The sequence below is a fragment of the Brassica napus genome, chromosome C8, assembly GCF_020379485.1.
Source record: "Brassica napus cultivar Da-Ae chromosome C8, Da-Ae, whole genome shotgun sequence".
Taxonomy (NCBI): domain Eukaryota; kingdom Viridiplantae; phylum Streptophyta; class Magnoliopsida; order Brassicales; family Brassicaceae; genus Brassica; species Brassica napus.
In genome coordinates this window covers 13,412,871-13,436,671 of record NC_063451.1, presented here as the reverse complement: position 1 = coordinate 13,436,671, position 23,801 = coordinate 13,412,871, and the positions used below count along the sequence as shown (strand labels likewise).

Sequence of the window (23,801 nt, the reverse complement as noted above, 5' to 3'; positions counted from 1 at the left end):
TTCTAGTGCTCTTTTTCGCGGCCACTTGAATTATGCCATTTACTTCTGACACCCTATCATGTCGAGGTGGTCAGGCAGGAGCAGTTCCCGCAGGCTTGTTAGTTGTCTCCTTGTTGCGGAGATTTTTAGCTCTTACAGAGAAGAATTACCAGAAGTGTCCTTTCTTTAGCAGTTCGTTAACCACCATCTTTAGTGCGACGCAATCTTCCGTTTTGTGATTGTGGTCACTGTGGAAGTCGCACCACCAGTTCGGATTCTAGAAAGAATTTGGTGCTTTCATCTTATCAGGCCATCTGACCTGAGGACTCATTTGCCTAAGAATATTGACCAATTACGGCTTTGAGATGGAAAGGTGAGAGATATATGGCCACATGGACAATGTCATCCCTTCGGTTATCTTCAGGGGTCGGTTTTGATACCTACACCAGTTCCTGCTTGTTGCCTATTTGGCAGGCTTTTAATAGAATTTCTAATCTTGGTCATTCTTGTCGTTTCTGGCTCTGCTTCAGAGGGAACTTGGATCGACTCGCGACATCATCTTCCCATTTTACATGGGCCCAGGCTCAGGATAATACGTCTTCCATAGTTTTGCACTGATATTTGGTGAGTTCCTTATATAGGTCTCTATCAGGTCGTAGGCCTCTTTTGAAGGTTGAGATTGCGGTGGACGCATTTCATCCTGGGATGGCTACCTTTTATTGGTTAAAACATGCTATAAAGCTGCGCAGGGGCTCGGCTCGATGATGAAGGGTCTCATAGAGGTTGTCAGTCGTCTTCTCGAGACTTATGCTCCTTGCGAATTGCTCTACAAACTTGTTTGGCACGGTTTCGAAGGAGCGTATCTACCCGTTGGACCATTGTAAGGCAGGTCCTATCAAGGTTGATATGAGGTCCTTGCACATAATGGCTTCCCTTAGCTCTTTTTGGATTGCTATAGTGATAATTTGTTGCTTGTACTGGGCCACATGGTTATCTAGGTCCTTGGTGCCATCGTACATCCTCATCTTGGGAAAGGAGAACTTCTTGGCATCTCAACCAGCGCTATCTTATCCTTGAAGGGAGAGTCAGTGTAAGATTTGGGGTCGCTTCTTCAGAATAGGAGGAGCTACTCCCGGGAATCTTTTTACCATGGAGTGGATGGCGTCAAACTTTTTGGAGAACACCCGCTCGAGGTAGGCGGTCACGGGGGACTTCTTTGCCGTTACTCCTTTTGGTATCTCTTCATTCCATCTCGAAATCGTCGTCTTCTATGAAGTTGACTCGATTTCTCCTTGCAGCATCAGTTCCCATAACGGTATCTCCATTCAGTGGTGGAGGCAGTCCGGTATTTGGGTTCACTCGTCAGAAAGACTATTAGTTACTTGATGAAAAGATAAAGAAGCGTATCAATTTATGGACCAATCACTTTCTATCAATGGTTGGTATAATGCAGTCGATAAAATCAATTCTTCTGAGCATAATAAATTTTTGGATGACTGGCTTCAAACTGTCAGACCAATGTATTAAAGAAATTAACAGTCTTAGTTCTGCATTCCTCTGGTATAGTCCTTCCTTGAATGCGAAAAAAGAAAGAGTAGAATGGGATGTTGTGCTCTGTCTCCCAATGCAGGAAGGAGGGTTGGGTCTCAGATTTTTCAAGGAGATGAACAACGTTTTCACTCTGAAATTGTTGTGAAGATTCATGTCTGCACAACCTTCGCTCTTGACTAAATGGATTCAAACGTACTAGATTAAGGGAGACACGGTATGGTCTATTAAGAGCACACGGTATGGTCTATTAAGAGTTTATCCAACTCTTGTTACACTGTTTTTGGACTGAGAGAAACGACAGAAGGCATGGAGCAAAGAATGCATGGATAAACTCTTACCACTGTGTATATAATGGTAAGGATGCTTGATAGAGAAGTTCGAAACAAATGTCTTTTTTTTAAACAACTGGAAGATTTCAAATTTGTGGTGTTCTCAATGTTACTTTCTACTAGATAACACAAAGTTTTACGAGTTGCAGTTTTCTTTAAACATGTAGCACAAGTTGCAAACACAGTATTTTTTTTGAATAAATTTAACAAAAAACATCAGTATAATAGAATGGAAAACAGTTTTCTTTTTGTTACACTGTATAGAATAGAGATGTAGGACCCATCGAAAATATGGGCGGTGAAATTAAGCCGGAGACCTTGTTGACCACCGGATGTTTCTGGTCCGTACAGATTGCGATACGTGTGGTAGTTAGCGCCGGTGGTGATCCGTATGCAGCCACGTTGCTCAACTGTATGATTTATTTCTGTTTGGAAAATTTGACACACGATGTTTGCCGATAAATCAATAAATTATTTGGATGACAGAACATATTTTGCTGGTCTAGCTTTAAGTAAGTTACTAGATTCTTATTCAACACAAGATTATTTTTTATTATTTAGTGTCACAAAAATATATCTTATTATATTTGTAAATTGGGTTTTTTTTGTATTCAATGAACACATTTGATAAAATTGTTGGATTTTAATATTTAATTGATTTCTTTGCTTGATTGTTGTAACTTTAATTTTTTAGTTTATATAAATAATATATAATTATATTATATAAAATTTACTAAATTTTAACTTTGATTTGTAGATGAGATTATTTCTTTGTAGTATGAATTTGATTTGATTAATTTATAGATGTGAGAAATATATTGCAATAATTTTGGTGGACAAAGATATTTTTGTATTGCTTAAACAATGTTAATAAAATTAATATATAAAAATTGAAGCACAAAAGTATGTTATACTGCGTCCAGGATCTTGTGGTCAAGTAAGGAGAAGAGATTGTGATGCACGCACGTTTCAACTTCGATACATTTGTTGTGCAAAACTAAGTCATATTATCTTAGACATCCACATGGATATGGGTTTTTGAATTCAACCCATTTGAATACTCGAAAAGAAATATTTTTTATCAAGTAGTCATTGTAATTTTAATATATATTGCATTGATTTAAAATATTTTTGATTAACGGAATAATATATGTTGATATGAATTTTTATTTGAATTTTTAATATTCTGTAATCAAATAAAATTTTATATAAACATAACTATATAATAATCAAAGAATCAAAATAGAATAATTCATTTATGTATATTTTACATTTTCTTTATTTTCATTTCAATGAACTACAACTAAAACCGAAGAATATATATTTTAGCATGTCTTGCAAGGATCAATTTTGTTTTCATAAAGTTATTAATAGAAATGAGTTATTAGTTAGTTAAAATCTTCTCATATTTGAATAATATATTATGCTATTGAAAAAATAATCTGTAAGAGTAAAAAAAAATCAGTCGTACTCCGTCCCATTTATTATAAAATAGTTTAAATATTAAATTAAATAACTAATATAGTTAAATAACTTTATTTACTTATTTAATTTTTAAATTGTAAAATAAAACATATTAATAAATTATAAAAGTATATTGTAAAATATAGAAATTTTGTTATTTTTTATGTAAATATACAAGAATTTATTTTAATAATTTATAAATTTATTAATAACTTAATTTACTTAACTACTTTATTAACTTAATATTTGATAATACAATTAATTTTAATATAATACTATAAATTGTATTTTTATGAAAATTAAATTAAATTAATATTAATACATAATATTTGTTTAATAATAATTAAGAAACTATTAAATTATTAGACATTAATATATTTGTAATATTTTCTTATAAAATATTTATCTATTCCTCTAAAAATAGATAGTAAGATTTTGTTAGATGACACTCTTAGAAATCGTATATTTACATATTCTTTAGTTATTTTTTTCATAAAAATATTTAAATATTTAGTTGATTCGGTTGAACAGTTAAATTGTTAAGAAACATACTATTATGCATATTCAATATAAGAGTCTAATTTGGTAATATCATATAATAAGATAAAGTTAAATCCAAAGTGTGCTTCTGTTTTACTAATATAAATATTTCATTATATCATATTTTCGTTAGTTCAGAATTTTAAATAGATTCCTCAGCCAAAAACAAAGTCGATCAACCTCTCTCTTCCCTCTATTTTCTTTCAAAAGTTACAGAAAGTGTTCTTCATGTTTTTCTCCAGCAAGTGTTCTTCGTGTTTTTCTCCAGTGTTGGCCTTTTATGACGTCGGAGGCTGCCTCTTCTCCAGATCAACTTTTCTCTATGCTTCCCGGTTCTGGGGCTCTGGGTGTTTCATCGTCGGTGAGCGTTTGGTTCTGTTCCGGGGAAGGCTAGCTTTGCCGGTTGGTTGAGCGTTTTTGGTGTTCTTACAAGTTGGTGTGAGCTTGGTAGGGCAAGGGAGTCGGCTTTTGGTTGGTGTCACAGACAGATCTGGTTTTCTCCTTCAAACTTTTTCGGTGCTCTCCATGGTCGACGGTGTCTTGTCGTAGTAGCGGTTGTTTCAAGCATGTCTTTTGCATCTCTGGTTACGGTAATTTGCATTTTGATAAGGCTCTTGTAGATTTGGGTTCGTGAGTCTTGATCGATATGGACTGAGGGAGTAAGTGTTTTGATGGTTGTGACTTACCAGTCTGTCTTCTACGGGTAATGTCTCCATTGGTTGTTTTCCGTTTGGTTCTTCTCCTGTGAGTGTTCAAGGAGAGATTCAGTTGGAAATTATGGTGTTTGAGTGAGTTTCTGTCGTAGATCGTAGAGCATTTATGTATCCAAGGCGTGTGGATCGAGCAGCAATTCTCTTTGTTGAGTTATGTAGTCTGTCGAGACAGCAGCGATAAGTGTGGTTTGGTGCAGAAGTGGAGGGTACCGTTTGGTGGGCTATAGGTAGCAGAGGTAACTCCCGATCATTGGTATATTTTCTCATTTCTAAAGACTGTTAGGTGTTCTGATGGTACTAGTGTCGATTTATTATTTATGTTTTTATGTTTTTTTCTTAAGTTAGTGTAGTGTGAGTTTTAGTTGTCGTTTTTTATGGGCTTTTGAATTTTGGAGCTATTTATTTTGCCAGCGTTTTTGTATGAATATTAGTATTTTGCCTATAAATTGAATTTCATTTTGGAAAAGAAAAAAGATAGACGCCTCCGCACCTTCCTTACGAACAATAACATTATACAATATACTACTATCATGTTTGGTCAATTCAGTAGTCTATGGGTGGTTACATATATTTAATATTATATAGATTAAAGTTGTTTCACATTTGCTGTCAAAGAGTCGATCACTTTTCTATATTATATAGATTAAAGTTGTTTTCACATTTGCTGTCAGAGAGTCGATCACTTTTCTACGTCTTGACTCTTGAGATATGCATCTAGCTTGTATGTATGGCAGATATATGAAACTAATAATTTGAGTCGAGAGCCTAAAATTCTAACCAACAACACGTGTTTGAAAGATGAAACCAGAGAATTAGAAAAAGACTGTTATTAGCTTCAGAAAGCAAAAGAAGAAATTTCTGAAATTTAACAAACACCTTTATGACCGTTTTAACCAAAAAAAAAATTGTTTACTTTGTCACTGCAAAACTGAAACATCTTTTACTTGGAAAATGGATTTTGTTAACTCAACTTTCTTAATTTTCTAAATGATATATATAGTAACTGTTTTATTTTCTTTACGATTAAATAAATATCTTTTAAAAGAAATGATTTTGTCTGTTCACGATGATGTTCATGATGTTAGTAAGTATTCTCAGTAGTAATATTGGAAAGGATATATCTTATATTCATATTTGGGTTTATCTACTTAGATTTATATATATCTTTGTTGTAGATAACTGTTAAAGAGTCCTTTTCATCCAAGGTTTATGTCATCGAGTCTTGTATATAAACAAAGGGCAATTGCTCAATGTAAGTCAGAAGTTAATAGTTTACGCGAATATTTCACCTTACATGATATCAGAGCAATAGAATTCTGAGATCAAAATTTGTTTTTTTTCATCGTCGTCTTAAGAAGTTCTCATAATCATGGTAGACGGTGATGATTCTCCAGCAAGCAAAAATTCGAGTTCTCAAGTTGAGCAAAGTAAAAACTGTGTTGCAGCTCCCTACTCGCTGCATGCATCAGATAATCCCGGTGCTTTGATAACATCAGTGATGTTTACCGGTGCGAATTACAATGATTGGTCTACTGAGTTGATCAACGCACTCAAAGCCAAGCAAAAACTAGGCTTCATAGATGGGACTATACCTAAACTGTCTATTGATGATTCAAAATTTGAGTTGTGGTCGTCGGTTAACTCGATGATAGTAGGTTGGATTCGTTCATCAATTGAAGCTCGGGTTCGATCAATTGTTACTTTTATCTCAGATTCTCATAAGTTATGGGACAATCTCAAGAAACGTTTCTCTGTGAGAAACAAAGTGAAGGAACAACTTTCATCGTGCAAACAGGAAGGTCAGTAAGTGATGGAATACTACGGTCGCCTAGCCAAGATGTGGGAAGAGTTAGACATGTATAAACCGGTCCCCGCTTGCAGTTGCAGTGCTGCTACTGAGTGTAAGAAGGAACGGGAAGAAGAGAAAGTACATCAGTTCGTCATGGGTCTTAATGAAGCTCGATTTGGTGGTGTTTGTCAAGGGATTATTGCAAGTGATTCATTGATTGATCTAGGTGATGCGTACGCTAAGATAGTCAGGGAAGAACAATGTCTCAATTCTTCGAAAGACAGAGAAATTCAGCAAAACACAGTTGGCTTCGTTACCAAGAAAGAGACTGTGGAACCAGCGCGACGTTTGAATCAGTGTTCTCATTGTGGTCGCAGTGGTCATGAAAAGGCCAATTGTTGGCAATTGGTGGGATTTCCGGCCTGCTGGGAAGAGAGATCAACGAACCGTTGTGAAAACAGAGCTTCTAGAGGCCGTGGTGGTTCTGATCGTAATAGAAGCTCAGGTGCAAGAGTTAACAATGCTCAGGCCACAACCTCAAATTCATCTTCTTTTCCGGTGTTTACAGAGGAACAATTGAGAGCGCTTACACAGATGATAAATGAGAAAACAAAGTCATCTGATAAGCTGTCTGGTAAGAACAGACATGGTGATCTTATTCTTGATACAAGAGCATCTCATCACATGACAGGAGATGGTTCATTGCTAATGAACGTTAAAAGTATTCCGCCTTGTCCGGTTGGATTTGCGGATGGCAACATAACCTGTGCTACGCATGTTGGCATATTCATTCTCTCGGACCAAATAACATTATCCAACGTGTTATATGTTCTGAATCTCAATTGTTCTCTTATCTCGATGTCTAAACTGCTACATCAAACGAATTATTTTGCTCTTTCACAAGGACGCTGATTGGAGAAAGTGAAGAGCGAGATGGGGTTTATTTCTTAAAGGAGGTCATGGCTGCAAGAGTCTCCGCTTCTGATAGAGTTGTTAGTTTAGTTGATCAGGATCGTTGGCATCAAAGGCTAGGGCATCCTTCGTTTTCAGTGTTGTCTTCTTTGAAATTGTGTTAGTTTTCAAATAAATATGTGGCTCCTCATCCTTGTGATACTTGTTTTAGAGCAATACAGACTAGAGAAGTTTTTTATGATAGTTTTAATAAAACTAAAGATCGTTTTGAGCTCATACACTGTGACGTTTGGGGACCGTATCGTACTAAATCATCATCTGGAGCAGCTTACTTTCTTACTATAGTAGACGATTATTCACGATCAGTTTGGACATATCTACTACTGGAGAAATCTGAAGTTTGAATTGTTTTTCAAAACTTCATAAAGATGGCAGCAAAACAGTTTACCAAGGATGTTAAAACTGTAAGGAGTGACAATGGTACGGATTTTATGTGTCTCTCAACATATTTTCGTGAAAACGGCATACTTCATCAAACTTCTTGTGTGGCTACACCACAGCAAAAAACGGTTATGTCGAGAGAAAACATCGTCACATACTTAACGTAGCACGTTCACTATTGTTTCAAGCCAGTCTTTCGATCAAATTTTGGGAGGAAGCTATTCTCACAGCATCTCACCTTATCAATCGTATTCCGTCATCAGTGCTTAAAGGACGCACTCCTTATGAGTTACTCTATGGTGTTTTGCCAAGTTACAGTCATCTTAAAGTTTTCGGCTGCTTATGTTATGTTCATCTAAAGTTAAGAGATAAGAACAAGTTCAGTCTAAAAAGTGCTAAATGCATATTTGTAGGCTACACGTTTGGTCAAAAAGGCTGAAAATTTTATGATCTAGAGAAGAAGGAGTTTCTTATTTCGAGAGATGTTATCTTTCATGAAACAGAGTTCCCACTAGCATCAATATCCATAGTCAACCCACGTGTCTCGCCAACAATACTTCAAGTGCCTTATGCCAGTGATGAAGATTGGGAAATATTGGAAACTCCCACTTCTGGTGACAGGGGAGCTTGGATATGACAGTTACGTCATCAGCTACTCCTGTGCCAGAATCAAAGCCTCAGCTTTCAGAAAGATAGCCATTTAGCTCTATTATACCAGCTTCAGAGTCATCTGTACCGGTTGTACAGCAGTCTCCTGCAACTGAATTACCTGCATCAGTATCTGAGTTGCTTCCATCCATTGATCAGATGGTTAGAGGACAACGATCGCGTGTTCAACCAACTAAAATTCGAGACTACGTTCTGTATAATGCTAGCTGCACTAAAGAAACCCCTCTCGCTCACTCATGTACTCCGTCAACGTTGTCTCGAAACGATTCAGGTAAGACACCCTATCCTTTGGATGATTATGTTACTCTCAACTTCTCAGTGTCGCATCAGGCATTCTTAGCAGCAGTTACTGCTGGCAACCCTGTTGGCGGTAAGGAGTTAGAAATTTTTTTGATTGGGGCAAGAAAAAATAAATTAATATCTAAACTAGATGTATATGTATATTACTATAACAATTTTTTTTTACAAATTAATGAGGGTATATAAATTTTTTTTACATAAATTAGTAGGGTCAAATATTAAATTTTAACTAGATATTATAATCATTTTAGAAAAAAATATACTAAAATTTTTTTTTCTAGTTTTACTGGGATCACTCGACCCCACGTGTTCCTCCGTGCCTCCGCCCCTGGTACTAGGTACACCTTAGCCAACTTTTTTACATCAACTTAATTTTAACCATTACGTAAAACTTAATTGGTAAGAAAATATAGAAAAGAAGTAATCATTTTCATTTTCATTTTTGTAAGAAAATATATTTTTATTTGGTCTTGGTGTCTACATTTACCCGCAAACGCTTCACCACATTGTCTTAGAGACAAATTAACGATAACCATATCTGCCGGCAAAGATATTTAATTAATAAGCTTTTTCAAAAAAAAAGAAAAATTAACTATTGGAACAATTATTTTAATTTCTATCAAAATCAAATCTATTTAATAAACCTTCAGGCGATGTATAACTTTTTTATTTAACGCATATGTGATGTTTTGATTGACAAAAATAAAGAAGCCCAAAATCATTATATAAATGTTCGAAAATATTTAAAATATAAAATAAAATTTAAAGTGGACCTTCTTAGAATACCCTACTATTACGTGTTAAAAACTATAAAACACAGTTTTTTACCCATTATCAATTCAATGGGTAGAAGCAAGGACCATGCATGCATGACAGCATATTTCCACTTCACACGTAACTACGTGGGAAGCTCACTTGATCACTTCAAAACCAAACAGGCCTCACAAATTCCATCCCATCACTTAATCTCTTTCTCTATTTCTCTATATATACAATTTCACCGGAATAAGGACTCTACAAACTTGTTCCTTTAATTGATTAGCACATTTCAATACACACACACACGCGCACACACACTATATTACTGAGCAACCTTATACTACTTACCATATGGAAAACAATCATTTTGATCAAAGAGAAGAACGCTTATCCGTTGACCAAGTGTCCTACAGAGGTGTTCGCCGAAGGAAATGGGGGAAATGGGTATCGGAGATCAGAGAGCCCGGTAAGAAAACCAGGATTTGGCTCGGGAGCTACGAGACAGCAGAGATGGCCGCAGCTGCCTACGACGCTGCAGCTCTTCACCTCCGAGGACGTGGGACACATCTCAACTTCCCGGAGCTCGCCGACAGTTTTCCTCGGCCAGAAAGCTCTAGTTCCGAGCACGTTCAAGCGGCTGCTCAAGAGGCATCATTAATGTTCAAACCGGGTGGGTCTACTGAACCAGATATCGTGTCGGGCCAGGGATTATCTCGGGTCGGATTGTCTCCAGATCAGATTCAGGCGAACAATGAATTTCCATTGGACTCGCCGAGGATGGGGTGGATGCAGGATTTGGAAGTGAATGACTATGAAGAGTTATACAGACGATATTTTGGTCAGTGCGATAGAGCTGAGTTTTTTTGAAATGCAGCAACTTCAGTGCATATGGGATTTTAATTGATAATTTTTTGGTTAAATATATTTTTGGTTAACTTCAGTCCATATAGTGTTTTACTTGATATCGACTACTTAATTTATTTAATATTAGGAGGGTGTCCCGCGCGAATGAATATTGTTTTATTGTTTTTAAATGATTTTTCGATGATGTGATTATGTGGTCAGTATTTATTGTGAATAGCATTATTTGATGTTTTATTATGTTATGTAGTAGTAGCTAATAAATTAATATATTATGTGGTTGTTTTTTTAATAATATGTTGTTGTATGTATAATACTACTTGTTAGTGGTGAAATGAGTTTCTGATGTAAAACATATTGATTTTCAATAACTTTGTCTTTAAGCATTTGTTGATTCTACGATTAACAGCGTCAAATTGCATTTTAGTTTTTCACATTTTTTTCACATTACTCTTTTTAGATGTTTTTAGCATTTTCCCCCATATTTTTACCTAGAGTCGTAACCATCTATGTATTTCGTTTACCTCTCCATGTGCAGTGTTTTTCACCATCACTGGAAAAAAATTCACCTCCGTGCTCTTGTTTTCCTCACCTTCTTTTTCTGTGAGATTATCTGGTATTTGTTATAGATCAGGCATATTAGTTCCATGTTGTGTGGTTGTTTCTTACGGCGTTGTATGTAATTTCAGTCAATATTGGTCATTTTTTTCTTTCGATTTTGGCTAAGGTTAGAAACTACATCTCGTTGGGTTGGGTGAGAGTTTAGTTGTCATTGACGTTGTTTTCCTCGTCGTTGGTTTGCCATCGATAGTCTTTGCTCGTCTTGGTTTTCAAGATCTGGTTTTTTTGGTGATCTGACTTCTATGTTCTTTTTTTCATAGCTCGAGGATGGCTCCAGGGTTCATTGATTTAATTTTGTCTCTTTTTATCTCTTGATTCTCTCATCTCGTTGCACCTTTCATCGCTGATCATGTCTCTGGTGGTTCTCCCTTTCACCATATTTGCTACTCCAGGTTTGGATAGTGTTTTTCTCTATGTATGCTTTGTGCGCTTGGAAAGTTTTTTATACATGCATCCCTTGGTGTAGGTGTGCGGAGCTAGTCTTTTGTAGCTTTGGTTTCTTCTATTCAGATTTTTGTGGTCCTTAGCTGTCATGGGCGCCTTGTATGTACTTGTTTAGTTTATGAGGTGCTTCTTATCTATTAGCTGGTGGTTGTGCTGCTGGTGCTTTAGATATGCGTCATTTTGTTTTGTGGTGACTTTGTTCTTCCGATGATTATTCTTTATCTGACCCGCTTTTTTGATTTTTTGCGCTGGTGCTTGATCGCGATCCTTTGTGCTCCGGGGATTGATTTATCTCATATTTTATGTTTTTACCTTTTTCAGACATCTGATTGTTCTAGCCAAGACATTCTATGGTAAGATGAGATAGATTAGTCTTCTTTGTTGATCTTTTTTCAGCTCCAAACTTTTATTGAGTTAGTATTACTATGGTATTTTGCTTTTTCTTTGTGATTGTGCAAGTTTTATGTTTAGATTATGTATTGTACTCTAATTTATTTTTATTAGTTTGATCATTTTATATTTTTAATAGTTAAATAAATATATAATTTGTAAATTAAATAATAGAAAATGGTAAGAAAATAATAAAATAACAAAAATTATGTTATTTTTAGTTATGAATAAATTAAATATGTAAAAATTATTTCTATTATTTTATTTATTTATTTATTCATATTGAATTTTAGTAAACAATAAAGTAGATTATTAAACTTCATACGATAATAGTTAGTGCGAAAAGGATTAGATATTGCACAATTATAAATTATTTGGCCAAATTGCAATAAACTAAAAGAAGAAAGACCTAAAATGTAAAAAAAATATATGGATGACACGTGTCACAAAAGCCCCCCGCCACTTGTCAGAAAAAGGAAAAAAAATCAACTTTATATATATAGATTCAAATGTTTTCATAATGTTACCAACAATTTTAGAGTTTCGATTTGATATATTATTTAAAGTATAATAAACTTGGGACCCGTAATCATAAACTAGGATAAGACTTGCGCCTTGCGCATGGTAAATTTATACGAAAATTATTTAAGAAATATCGTATGGAAAAAAAATTATATTATTGATCGAATTAATATATTTTGCTCTTAAACATTTTTTTTAAAAAAAAAAAAATTAATTACATAATTTGTTTACTAATCAACTGATCCCATTTTTAAAAATATTTTAGGTCAAAAAATTATTTATCGCATAAAAACCTAACGTTTAGACCGAAGAATCTCATGCCTACTATTTGGTTACAATGAAACTATGTCAGCTCGATTTTATATCATGATTTAGCAATTTAAAAGTTAATTATGGTTATGAGAAATTAACGTTCACGTGCCAATCCTATCTATCTTCGATATTTTTTTCCTTTTTGTGTCATTTTGGTTATTGTTCGATATAAATATTGATTTTTAAGTTTATTCTTATTTCATTCTTTTATTTTGGCCTGAGATTTAGAAAAATTTTAAGATTCAAAATTATTAAAGAGATACGTACTTAGGTTAAGATATGCGCCTTGTGCAGAATAAATACTTATTTTCTATTTTTCTACATATTATGAAATAATAAAATAATAATTATACATTAAAGAACTAAGAAATCAGTTATTATTATGTAATAAATTGGATTGCACATATAAATCAAATGACCGCTCTTGTTTATTCGCAATCATTTTAGAATAAATAAATCAAAACAATCAATCTTATCTATCGTATATGATATATAATTAAATTTAAACGATATGAAGTATATATATATTAACATAAACACCTATTAAAATAAAATTATTTATTTATTTAATTTTGTTATCATTGTATCTTATTATAGAAAAAAATTTAAACATTGATCACAAAAGTTTATGTGATACTTTTAACAGTTTTAGTGATTTATACTCGTTTTGAAAAATTCAAAATACAACATATACAAAAAAATCTAAATTTTTAATATATGATTAATGTAATTGTGCAATTTATTTTAATAGTAAAGAATTAAACAAAAATGATAGAAAACATACAGATTATTAGGAAATCTTCATTATTTAAAATCATTAATTACTATATATATCATAATCACATTAGGTAATTCCGTAGGCTTTATTTAAGGAAATAATAAATAGTCACCTTGCTTTAGTTAATATCATATGATATCATATAGTTGGTATTAAATGTTTCTACTGAGATATAAAAATCGAATTGGACCAACATGTTTTTCAATTTCAATGTGAGGCTGACACGTAGGACTAATTAACCACCTAATTGATTGACACATAAGCAAATAATCTTTTTTAATTATTACAAAATTGATGTTACATCTTTTCAAATGTTCCTCAATTAATATTTAGGGGATGTTTTTTAAATGTGATTGAATTAAACTTTCAATAATAAATATTCATGGACTGCTGGTTTGCCGGATGATTCCGTATATATGATAATAATCGTCTTAGAGTTCCTCTGTTTGGCCACTATACAACTCTGAGCTTCTTGTTGATTCTACTCAGGAGAAAATCTGGCTATTCCTCCTACGAGATATGTCTTTCTAACAACGATTCACTCGCTAAGCAAGAGCGGAATTGTAAAAGACATGGAGAACTTTGACTTCACCCTGTTTTTTCATCACTTCGTCAACACGAAAGTAAGGAACCGGTAAAAAAGGAGAGTAAGAAAACGTTTGCTCTCTCCTAAACCATGTGATTAAAACATACGAAGCTGGGGTGGAGTGTGGCATAAGGACGCTCTGAAGAAAATTATTGTAATGATTTGTTATTATCTCTAGACTAAAAATGTTTAAACTCAAATCAGAAATGGTGTTTAATTTTTTAACAATGGGTAAACCATCAATTACATATCATATAATCTTTTATTTTATTACATATGATAATTAACTATTTGCAATATTGATAAATAACTATACGGATAATTGATTCTACAATGAAGCACTCCCTGAAACGCTTGATTGATATGTGGTCTATGCATGTATGACATCGTTGATGGACACGATCTCTTTGTAAAGATTGACCACAACGAATGGTTCTACCATATTCCAGAGGTTTCGATAAGGTTTACATTATATAGCCAGCAAGAAATTGCATAGTTTGAAATTCAGACTCAATATTAAAGTGTAAATTTTTTTAATTTTAATCACTAAATACAGTAATTCCACCAGATCCTAGTGTATTATGATACCAATCCAAGAAATTGTGTTTTTAGTTCGAACTAATTTAACATTCAATTCAAAAGAAACGGAAAAAATAACACATTGTTGTAAGAGATAAAATAAAAAATGTGTAAAATTTATGTATCTATAGAAATGTGTATCATTAACTTCTAGTATTCATGTACTTGCATTGGTATCATAGTACACTCCGTGTGGGGGCAGGAGAGACGATTCCAATATGCCGCCCGATTCCAATATCCATTGACATTTCAGCTTTTACAAACACTTTTCTTATCCTCAATTTTATCTTCAAAGGTTTATATATTTATAAATCCACTAAAATTTATTGTAAAGTTCCTTATGATAACGAGAGATGCCAAGTTCTTATATTAATGACTCATGGTGACATATGCATTTGATGCCAATCAATTCTTAGTACGACATATGTCGGTCAATATATCTACAAATAAAGTTCTTACTGTCATGAGATAACTTATAATTTATAGTATCGAAAAATTTAAATAAGAGTAAAATTTAATACCCGTAGGAAGCAAATAACACTAATATAAGGGAGAGTGTTTATTATAATAAAGAAGAAGAAGATGTAATGGTGTACAAAAGAGTGAAATGAGTGATGGTATTTATAGTGAACAACAACACATAAAATAACAAAGATGGTGCTTGATTTGGTAAATGAGTGGGTGATCATAGTGCTTGATGAGTAGATGATCATAGTGCTTGAGTTGGTAAAGGAGTGGATGATCATTTCAAAGTTTATCTTATAACACTCTTCCTTGATCATCCATCTTGTATTAAATTAAGTTTCATAACACTCCCCCTTGGGGACCGGTGTCACTCTCCGCTCTCGCTTAACGTCTTTGTTGCCTCGTTAAAAACCTTTCTAGGAAAACCCAATGGGAAAAACCATAGTTAGGTAAAAAGAGTACAACTAAGTAAGCTCCCCCTCGATTGAGCAGTCATAGATACTTCTGATGACGCATTCCAATGTTATGGACATGTTTTCTGAATACCGAAGTAGGAAGTGCTTTTGTGAAGAGGTCGGCTGCATTGTCGCATGACCGGACATATCTTACTTCAATCTCTTTCTTCTTCTCGAGCTTTTGAGTGTATGAGAAGAACTTTGGATGTATATGTTTTGTTCTATCACTTTTGATATATCCTTCCTTCGTTTGAGCAACACATGCTGCATTGTCTTTATATAGAATAGTTGGCCCCGTAATTTTGTCAATCCCACTACTTGAACAAATGTGTTGGCTTATTGATCTTAGCCATACACATTCTTTACTTGCTTCATGGAGTGCGATGATCTCAGCATGATTTGAAGAGGTAGCCACAAGCGTTTGTTTCTGAGAACGCCAAGATATAGCAGTGCCTCCGATCGTAAAAACATATCCTGTTTGCGATCGGGCTTTGTGTGGATCTGAAAGATATCCTGCATCTGCAAAGCCAACCATTTGACCATTTGAATCTTTAGGGTAAAATAAGCCTAAATCAATAGTCCCTTGTAGGTAACGAAAGACATGTTTAATTCCATTCCAATGTCTTCGTGTTGGAGATGAGTTAAATCTTGCTAGAAGATTAACAGCGAATGATATATCAGGCCGTGTACAATTTGCAAGGTACATCAACGCTCCAATTGCACTTAGATATGGTACTTCCGGACCAAGTATCTCTTTTTTTTCCTCAGGTGGTCGAAATTGATCACTTTCAATGTTAAGTGATCTGACGACCATCAGAGTACTAAGGGGATTAGATTTATCCATATTAAAGCGTTTCAACACTCTTTTGGTGTATGTAGATTGATGTACAAATATACCATTTTGAAAATGTTCTATTTGAAGGCCAAGACAATACTGTGTCTGTACGAGATCTTTCATCTCAAATTCTCCTTTTAGATATTCTGATGCTTTTTGTATTTCCTTCTGAGTTCCAATAATATTTAGATCATCAACATATACCGCGATTATCACAAATCCGGATGTTGTTTTCTTGATGAAAACACATGGGCATATAGGATCATTCACATATCCTTCTTTTGTTAAATGTTCACTGAGACGATTGTACCACATACGTCCAGATTGTTTTAACCCATATAATGATCTTTGCAATTTTATTGCACATAACTCTTTAGGTTTGGAACTTAATGCTTCTGGCATTTTAAATCCATCAGGGATTTTCATGTAGATATCAGTATCTAATGATCCGTATAGATAAGCTGTAACAACATCCATGAGACGCATCTCAAGATTTTTATCAGCGACTAGACTCATCAGGAATCTAAATGTGATCGCATCCATTACAGGAGAATATGTTTCCTCATAATCAATACCAGGTCTTTGAGAAAATCCTTGGGCTACAAGGCGAGCTTTATACCTTATAATCTCATTTTTCTCATTTCGTTTTCGAACGAAAATCCATCTGTACCCAACTGGTCTCACATCTTCAGGTGTGAGTACAATAGATCCAAACACTTTTTGTTTGTTAAGCGAATCAAGTTCGATTTGTATTGCTTCTTTCCATTTATTCCAATCATATATGGATTTCGGTTCTGGATCATCGGTATCTTCATTTACCTCACTTGACACGATATATGAGAAAGCATCATCAAGGTCATTTTGTTCATTTCTATTCCATATCCTTTTATTATGGATGTAATTAATAGAAATCTCATGATTATCTTTCGATTCATGATGCTCTGATTCATCAGAGTCCTTATCATTTATTTCTTCCAAAATATTTTCTGCTATTTTGGGTGCATCATATATTTCAGCTTTCTTCTGTTTCCTAGGATTCTTATCCTTAGAACCAGCAGGTCTACCACGCTTCAGGCGTGTTTTTGGCTCTCGTGTGTCATCCTCCTTTTCTTGTTCATTTGGCATTTTGATACGAGCAGGAGCATTTGCAGCTGGTATATGAGATTTAGTTACCGTCTTGGTATCTGCAAATGCATCAGGTAGCTGGTTAGCTATACTCTGTAAATGCATAATTCGTCGAACTTCTAGTTCTGATTCTTTAGTAGGAGGATCAAGATATAACAATGATGGTACACTCCATTTTATATCACTTCCAACATTTTTGTTTTCTCCCCTTAGAACTGGGAATACATTTTCGTCAAAATGACAATCAGCAAAACGTGTTGTAAAGACGTCACCAGTCTGTGGTTCTAGGTATCTTATAATTGATGGAGAGTCACAACCAACATATATTCCCAACCTTCTTTGTGGTCCCATCTTTGTTCGTTGTGGTGGTGCTACAGGCACATATACCGCACAACCAAAGATTCTAAAGTGGAAAATATTTGGTTCTCGACCAAACGCTAACTGTAGTGGGGAATACTTATGGTATGCACTCGGTCTGATCCGAATGAGTGCTTCTGCATGCAAAATGGCATGTCCCCATATAGAGGTTGGAAGTTTTGATCTCATGATCAATGGTCTTGCAATCAATTGCAGACGCTTAATTAAAGATTCAGCCAAACCATTTTGGGTATGAACATGAGCAACCGAATGTTCAACTTCAGTTCCCATTACCATACAATAGTCATTGAATGCTTGGGATGTGAATTCACCAGCGTTGTCTAGTCTAACTCTTTTAATAGTATAATCGGGAAACTGTGCTCGTAGTTTGATTATCTGAGTTAGAAATCTCGTAAATGCCACATTTCGAGATGATAATAGACAAACGTGTGACCATCTACTGGATGCGTCAATTAATACCATAAAATAGTGGAATGGTCCACATGGTGGATGTATAGGTCCACATATATCACCTTGAATTCTTTCAAGGAACCTTGGTGATTCTTTATCGATTTTGGTTGGCGATGGCCTTACGATCAATTTTCCTAGAGAACATGCAACACATGTCATTTTATTCCCTTGAGAAATCTCCTGGATTTTCAGTGAATGACCATGTGAGCTCTCTATGATTCTACGCATCATTGTAGTGCCTGGATGGCCAAGACGATCATGCCATAGTGTAAAACCATCAGAATTTTCCTTAATCACCAAATGTGATTCAAGGGCACTTATATATGTATGATGCAGACCAGAAGAAAGTTTTGGTAATTTTTCCAATACCTTTTGTTTTCCCGATTTCTCAAGAGTAATATACATATACTTCTTTCCATCCTCAGTTGCAGACTGAGTATCAAATCCTTGAAGATATATGTCTTTAAAACTCAACAAATTCCTTTTAGAATTTGGAGAAAATAGTGCATTATTTATCGAGAATTTTGTCCCATTAGGTAATGTGAAATGGGCTTTACCAATCCCTTCAATCAAGTCTGCAGGACCCGATATTGTGTTAACAGTGATATTTGTCGGTTTTATTTCGGAAAAATATTTTCTGTGTTTCAGAATAGTGTGCGTTGTTCCACTATCTGGTATACAAATATCTTTAGTATTGATCTTAATTGATGTTCCATTTGTAATGTCCATTTCTGAGACAAACATAAGAAAATATTATTCATAAAATATTATACATCATTAGGAAACATTAAACACACAATAATTATACATAAAAAGGTAAAAAACACACAATAATTATACATTAATCTTCCACAAATAATAATTATTTATGGTATAATTGTGGAATTTCCAAAGTCACATGATGGGCACTTAAGCTTTCGTGATAGCGGTCTCTTCGAAATCATTCACAAAATCAGACGCATCGAGGTGCGTTGTACCCTGAGAGTGTTCCACAAAGTTTACTTCTTTTTCTTTCCCTTTGACGGACTCCTTGTACAGAGCGCAAAGGTGTGCAGGGGTACGACATAAACGAGACCAGTGTCCCTTAGTACCGCATCTGAAACAAGCTTCTTCTCGCTTCTGGGAGGTATTTCCTTGGTGTTCTTTTCCCTTAGGGGTTTGTTCAGAGCGGACCCACTGGAATGACTTCCTATCTTTTGGATTGTAATTTTGTCGTCGTCCACGGTAGTTTTGACGGCCGCGACCGCGAGCCCGAAAGGTATTATTTTCCCTTAGTGGTTTCTTCGCATCTAATGCGTTTGCTTCAGGAAACGGTTTAGAACCAGTTGGACGGGTCATGTGATTCTTGATCAGAAGCTCGTTATTCTTTTCTGCTATGAGAAGAGCTACAACCAATTCCGAAATTTTGGTATATCCCTGCAACCTGTACTGTTGTTGCAGGGTGATGTGGCTCTTGTGGAATGTGGTGTATGTCTTCTCAAGCATTTGAGATTCGGTGATCGTTTCACCACAGTATCTCAATTTAGCCACAATTCCTAACACAGCAGAATTGTAATTCATCACTTTGTCGAAATCTTGGAATCTGAGACTCTGCCATTCATCCCGAGCAAGTGGAAGTTTTATGTCTTTCTGATGATCAAAACGATCTTTCAGAGACTTCCATAGCTCTTTAGGGTCTCTCATGTTGGCATAGTCATAAATAATACTTTCATCAAGGTGTCTTCTAAGGAAGATCACCGATTTAGCTTTTTCTTGAGGCGTTGAAGTATTATTCTCTTTAACGGTCTGGGATAGACCAAGAGATTCAAGATGAAGTTCAACATTTGTAACCCATGAAATGTAGTTGGTACCAGTGATGTCTAAAGCTGGAAATTGGAGCTTCTCTACTTTTTCCATTTGTATTTCTAAGACACAAAATAAAAATTATTAGAATATTATTAATATTAAAAAGAACCGTTTACATTAATCATGCAAGCAATAACAAGTAAATATAATGCAAACAAACATAAGGCGATGTTAATGCCAAAATAATTATCAGTGGTTCCTCCAACAAAAATAAAATACATAGCCGAAAAAATATAAATCGCACATAAAATTAAAGCTAAGCGACTCATCTTCATTGCGATTGAAAAACCGAAATATGGCGATTTGAAAATTTTGAGAGGAGATGAAATGTTTTGGATGAGTGAATGAAGTGATGAATGAGTTGTATTTATAGATGAAAATCACTGTTCACGACCGTTTGAAAAAGGGTAAAAATTTGAAAAAATTTCTTTGTGACCGTTGGGGTTAAATCGAGTGCACCGAAAATCAGTCTAAAAATATCGTATTAAACGATCAATCAAATCTATTAATTTTCATAAAATTTTGATAAAAATAAAAATTATGGTGAATAAATATTTTTTGTTATGATAATAAATTATGCGACAGCTCAGCCGGTCAATGCAGAATAATAAATAAATTATACGGCGGTTCGGCCGACCAAACAGCCGACCAGTTAACAACAAACAGAAAATAAAGGCGGCTCGGCCGTCCAGTTAACAACAAACAGAAAATAAAGGCGGCTCGGCCGTCCAGTTAACAATAAATAGAATATAAGGCAGCTCGGCCGACCAATAAATTAATTAAAATATTAATAAATAATATAGGCGGTATTCCGGCATTATAACATAATATAAATAATAGTACAGGCGGTATACCGACCATTATAGTAGGGTATATATGATACAATAAATTTTACCGAATTGCAGAACGATCGTGCTGATAACGTGTTATGAGATAACTTATAATTTATAGTATCGAGAAATTTAAATAAGAGTAGAATTTAATACCCGTAGGAAGCAAATAACACTAATATAAGAGAGAGAGTTTATTATAAGGAAGAAGAAGAAGATGTAATGGTGTACAAAAGAGTGAGATGAGTGATGGTATTTATAGTGAACAACAATACATAAAATAACAAAGATGGTGCTTGATTTGGTAAATGAGTGGGTGATCATAGTGCTTGATGAGTAGATGATCATAGTGTTTGAGTTGGCAAAGGAGTGGAGGATCATTTCAAAGTTTATCTTATAACACTTACATGGTTATTCATTAAAGTCGCTCACATTTTCTTTAGAGACTAATATAAACAGTGACAGATTCATATATATATATATATATTGTTAGGGTAATTTCGTGTAAGTATTTTGTTGGTACTACGAAAACGTAAATAATCGATAACAAATAGGAAAAGAAACCAAAGATAACGTTTTATTAATTCTTAGTCAGAACTACAATAATTGATAGATGAACACTAGTTTTAGCCGTCTATCTCTAATATTTTTGTATTGAATAATCGACTCCTTGATCTAGGGTTTGGATCTCTCTAGTCGGAAACTAGGTTAAATAGTTTCATATTCTGAAATATGGAAAATTCTACTTCAATAAAAGGTTTTCATATTACCCGGAGACAGGGATGAAGCCACGTCTGAGCCAAGATTTTTCTAAGCAATAATTTGAAGTCTAGCGTCCTGTTCGGAAGCAGAAGTAATATCTTTCTGAATTTATACCCCAACAGTTTACTCTTTATCTTTCGATTTCATAGGTGAAGTCAAGAGATAACATGTGCATTTCGGTTAACCGGAGTCATTCGTTATCAGCAGGTTTATCTTTAGGAGGGCGTCACTTATTTAGTGTCTTTTTCGGGTTATTCTGGACTTGGCCACATATAAAACTGAGAGTATAAAGCTAGTCGTATATAGTTGAAGGATGATCGTTGTATAATAAGTGTTTCCAGGCTCGGAGGTTGATGAGATCGATTAATCTCGAAGGATCTGTGATCCTATTCTCACATTTCAGTGGATGACGAGATCTATTTCTTGGCGCTGGGCCTTGATGACGCGTAGCCTTCTACCGTCTGATTTGATTGACACCTCTTCTAATCAGAAGAAAGAATTGTCAATGTACTGATAGATCCTAGTATTTACCGATTTTAAGCCATATATCGGTCCTTATCTAGAGTCTTTATTATGTACTTCGACTTTTTTTCAGGTCATTTACAGGTCCATATGCGTTTTGGAGCACTTTGGAAATTATGGAGTAAAATGGAACTTGAAGAGAAGTGAACCCGTAGCTGTGCAGAGAAGAGAGTCGATATACGATGTGACCGTCGACCGACGCTGCCATGATGTTGATCGACGCTAGTGCGGAGTTGCGAGACCAACGGAACTTTCAAGAATTGCATTTTTACCCATAAGTTTTCTTATTTGCAAAGAAACCAGGATGTGTTAACCTATTTATTTCTATTTTGCTGCCACTGTTTAGGCTAAACTTTATTCCATTCTTAGGGAGGTTTTGGGAGAGAATATCAGAATTCCTTTAGAGATCGATTGGAACTCCAGTATTTCTCACTTTTAATTTATGTGCAATTATTCCAGTTTATGATTTGTGTTCTTTCTATCATGTCTGAGTAATTCATTTGTTAGATCTAAGGATTTTCTAAGGTTTTGATGAACTTGTGATTGATAAATCTGCTAGGGTAATCCATTGTCTTCTTCATCAGGATTGTTCTTATTGCTTGTTCTTATGATTATTCACTAGAACTTAATCTTAGGATAATTGGAATAAAACAAGAGTGTGGCTGATATCCTGATTTGAATCCTGCTGAGCTAGGTTGATCGATACAACGAGAGTTGGTTTAGATAACCTAGTGAACATATCGAATCGATTTTTAACACATGTCTAGAGAAATTGGTCGCGCAACAAGAGTTGGCTTTCGAGCATATAAACTTAGACAGTTGTCGCAGCTGAAGTTGGACAACTTATAATTGAATTCGAGTTCTGGGATTGAACTTAATAAATTCTTAGCGACTATTGATCTCAATACTGATTGCATGTTTGATTTCTCTGGATCTAGTGTTTTCCCTAATCGTCTACAAACTGATATCTTGTTTTGTTTGCTTTATTGCTTTCTATTTCTGTTATAGCTTTACCTATAGCTGATAGTCTATTGTGTGATCCACGCTCCATGTGCATTTGATTCCCAAGTAGTGCAATTGACCTCTTATTTGAGAGAGTGCTCTAGGAGTAATTTGAGCATATCATGTACCGCAGTGTGTATTTGATCTCCTTACTTTAGTTGATGGTTCCTGGCCTGGACTAGGAATTCTGAGTAGTAAAATGCTAGAATGGCCATATATCGTTGTCTGGCTATGAATGATCGCATGTATTTATCGGAGTCTCCCGTAGGAGATCTGTTTTCTTACGCGGAAGCAGATATTTCTAATATGGAGGTAGACATAGACAATAGCCGAGAGGGGTTTCCTGGGAATGAAATATGATTTTATTTCAAAGATTTCCTTTCACTATTTTTAAGAAGTTACCATTGGGATCACTTTATTTTCTTCATTGCTTCCCTGAGAAAACATAACAATTATTCCATTGCCTTTTAAATATTGATTTCCCTTAATTCATTGAATCTTCTAGTTTCCAATTCATTTTGTTGTGATTCTTTCTTTTGCGTTCTTGTTTTCTTTGGATTTCCCATTTCGGTGCCCCAAAAATCCTTTTGTTT

At 34.7% G+C, this 23,801-nt stretch overlaps 2 protein-coding genes across 2 annotated transcripts; one reads left to right on the top strand and one right to left on the bottom strand.

The window, feature by feature from the left end:
- Positions 1-9,017: 9,017 nt before the first annotated feature.
- On the top strand, positions 9,018-12,341 carry LOC111208548 (ethylene-responsive transcription factor ERF022-like). The gene has a single exon (XM_048765750.1). The coding sequence runs from the start codon at positions 9,798-9,800 to the stop codon at positions 10,311-10,313; it is 516 nt and encodes a 171-aa protein (XP_048621707.1). The 5' UTR covers positions 9,018-9,797; the 3' UTR covers positions 10,314-12,341.
- A 6,815-nt stretch (positions 12,342-19,156) lies between these two features.
- LOC111208959 lies at positions 19,157-20,143 on the bottom strand. Its single transcript, XM_022708638.1, has one exon. The coding sequence runs from the start codon at positions 20,141-20,143 to the stop codon at positions 19,157-19,159; it is 987 nt and encodes a 328-aa protein (XP_022564359.1).
- Positions 20,144-23,801: the final 3,658 nt, after the last annotated feature.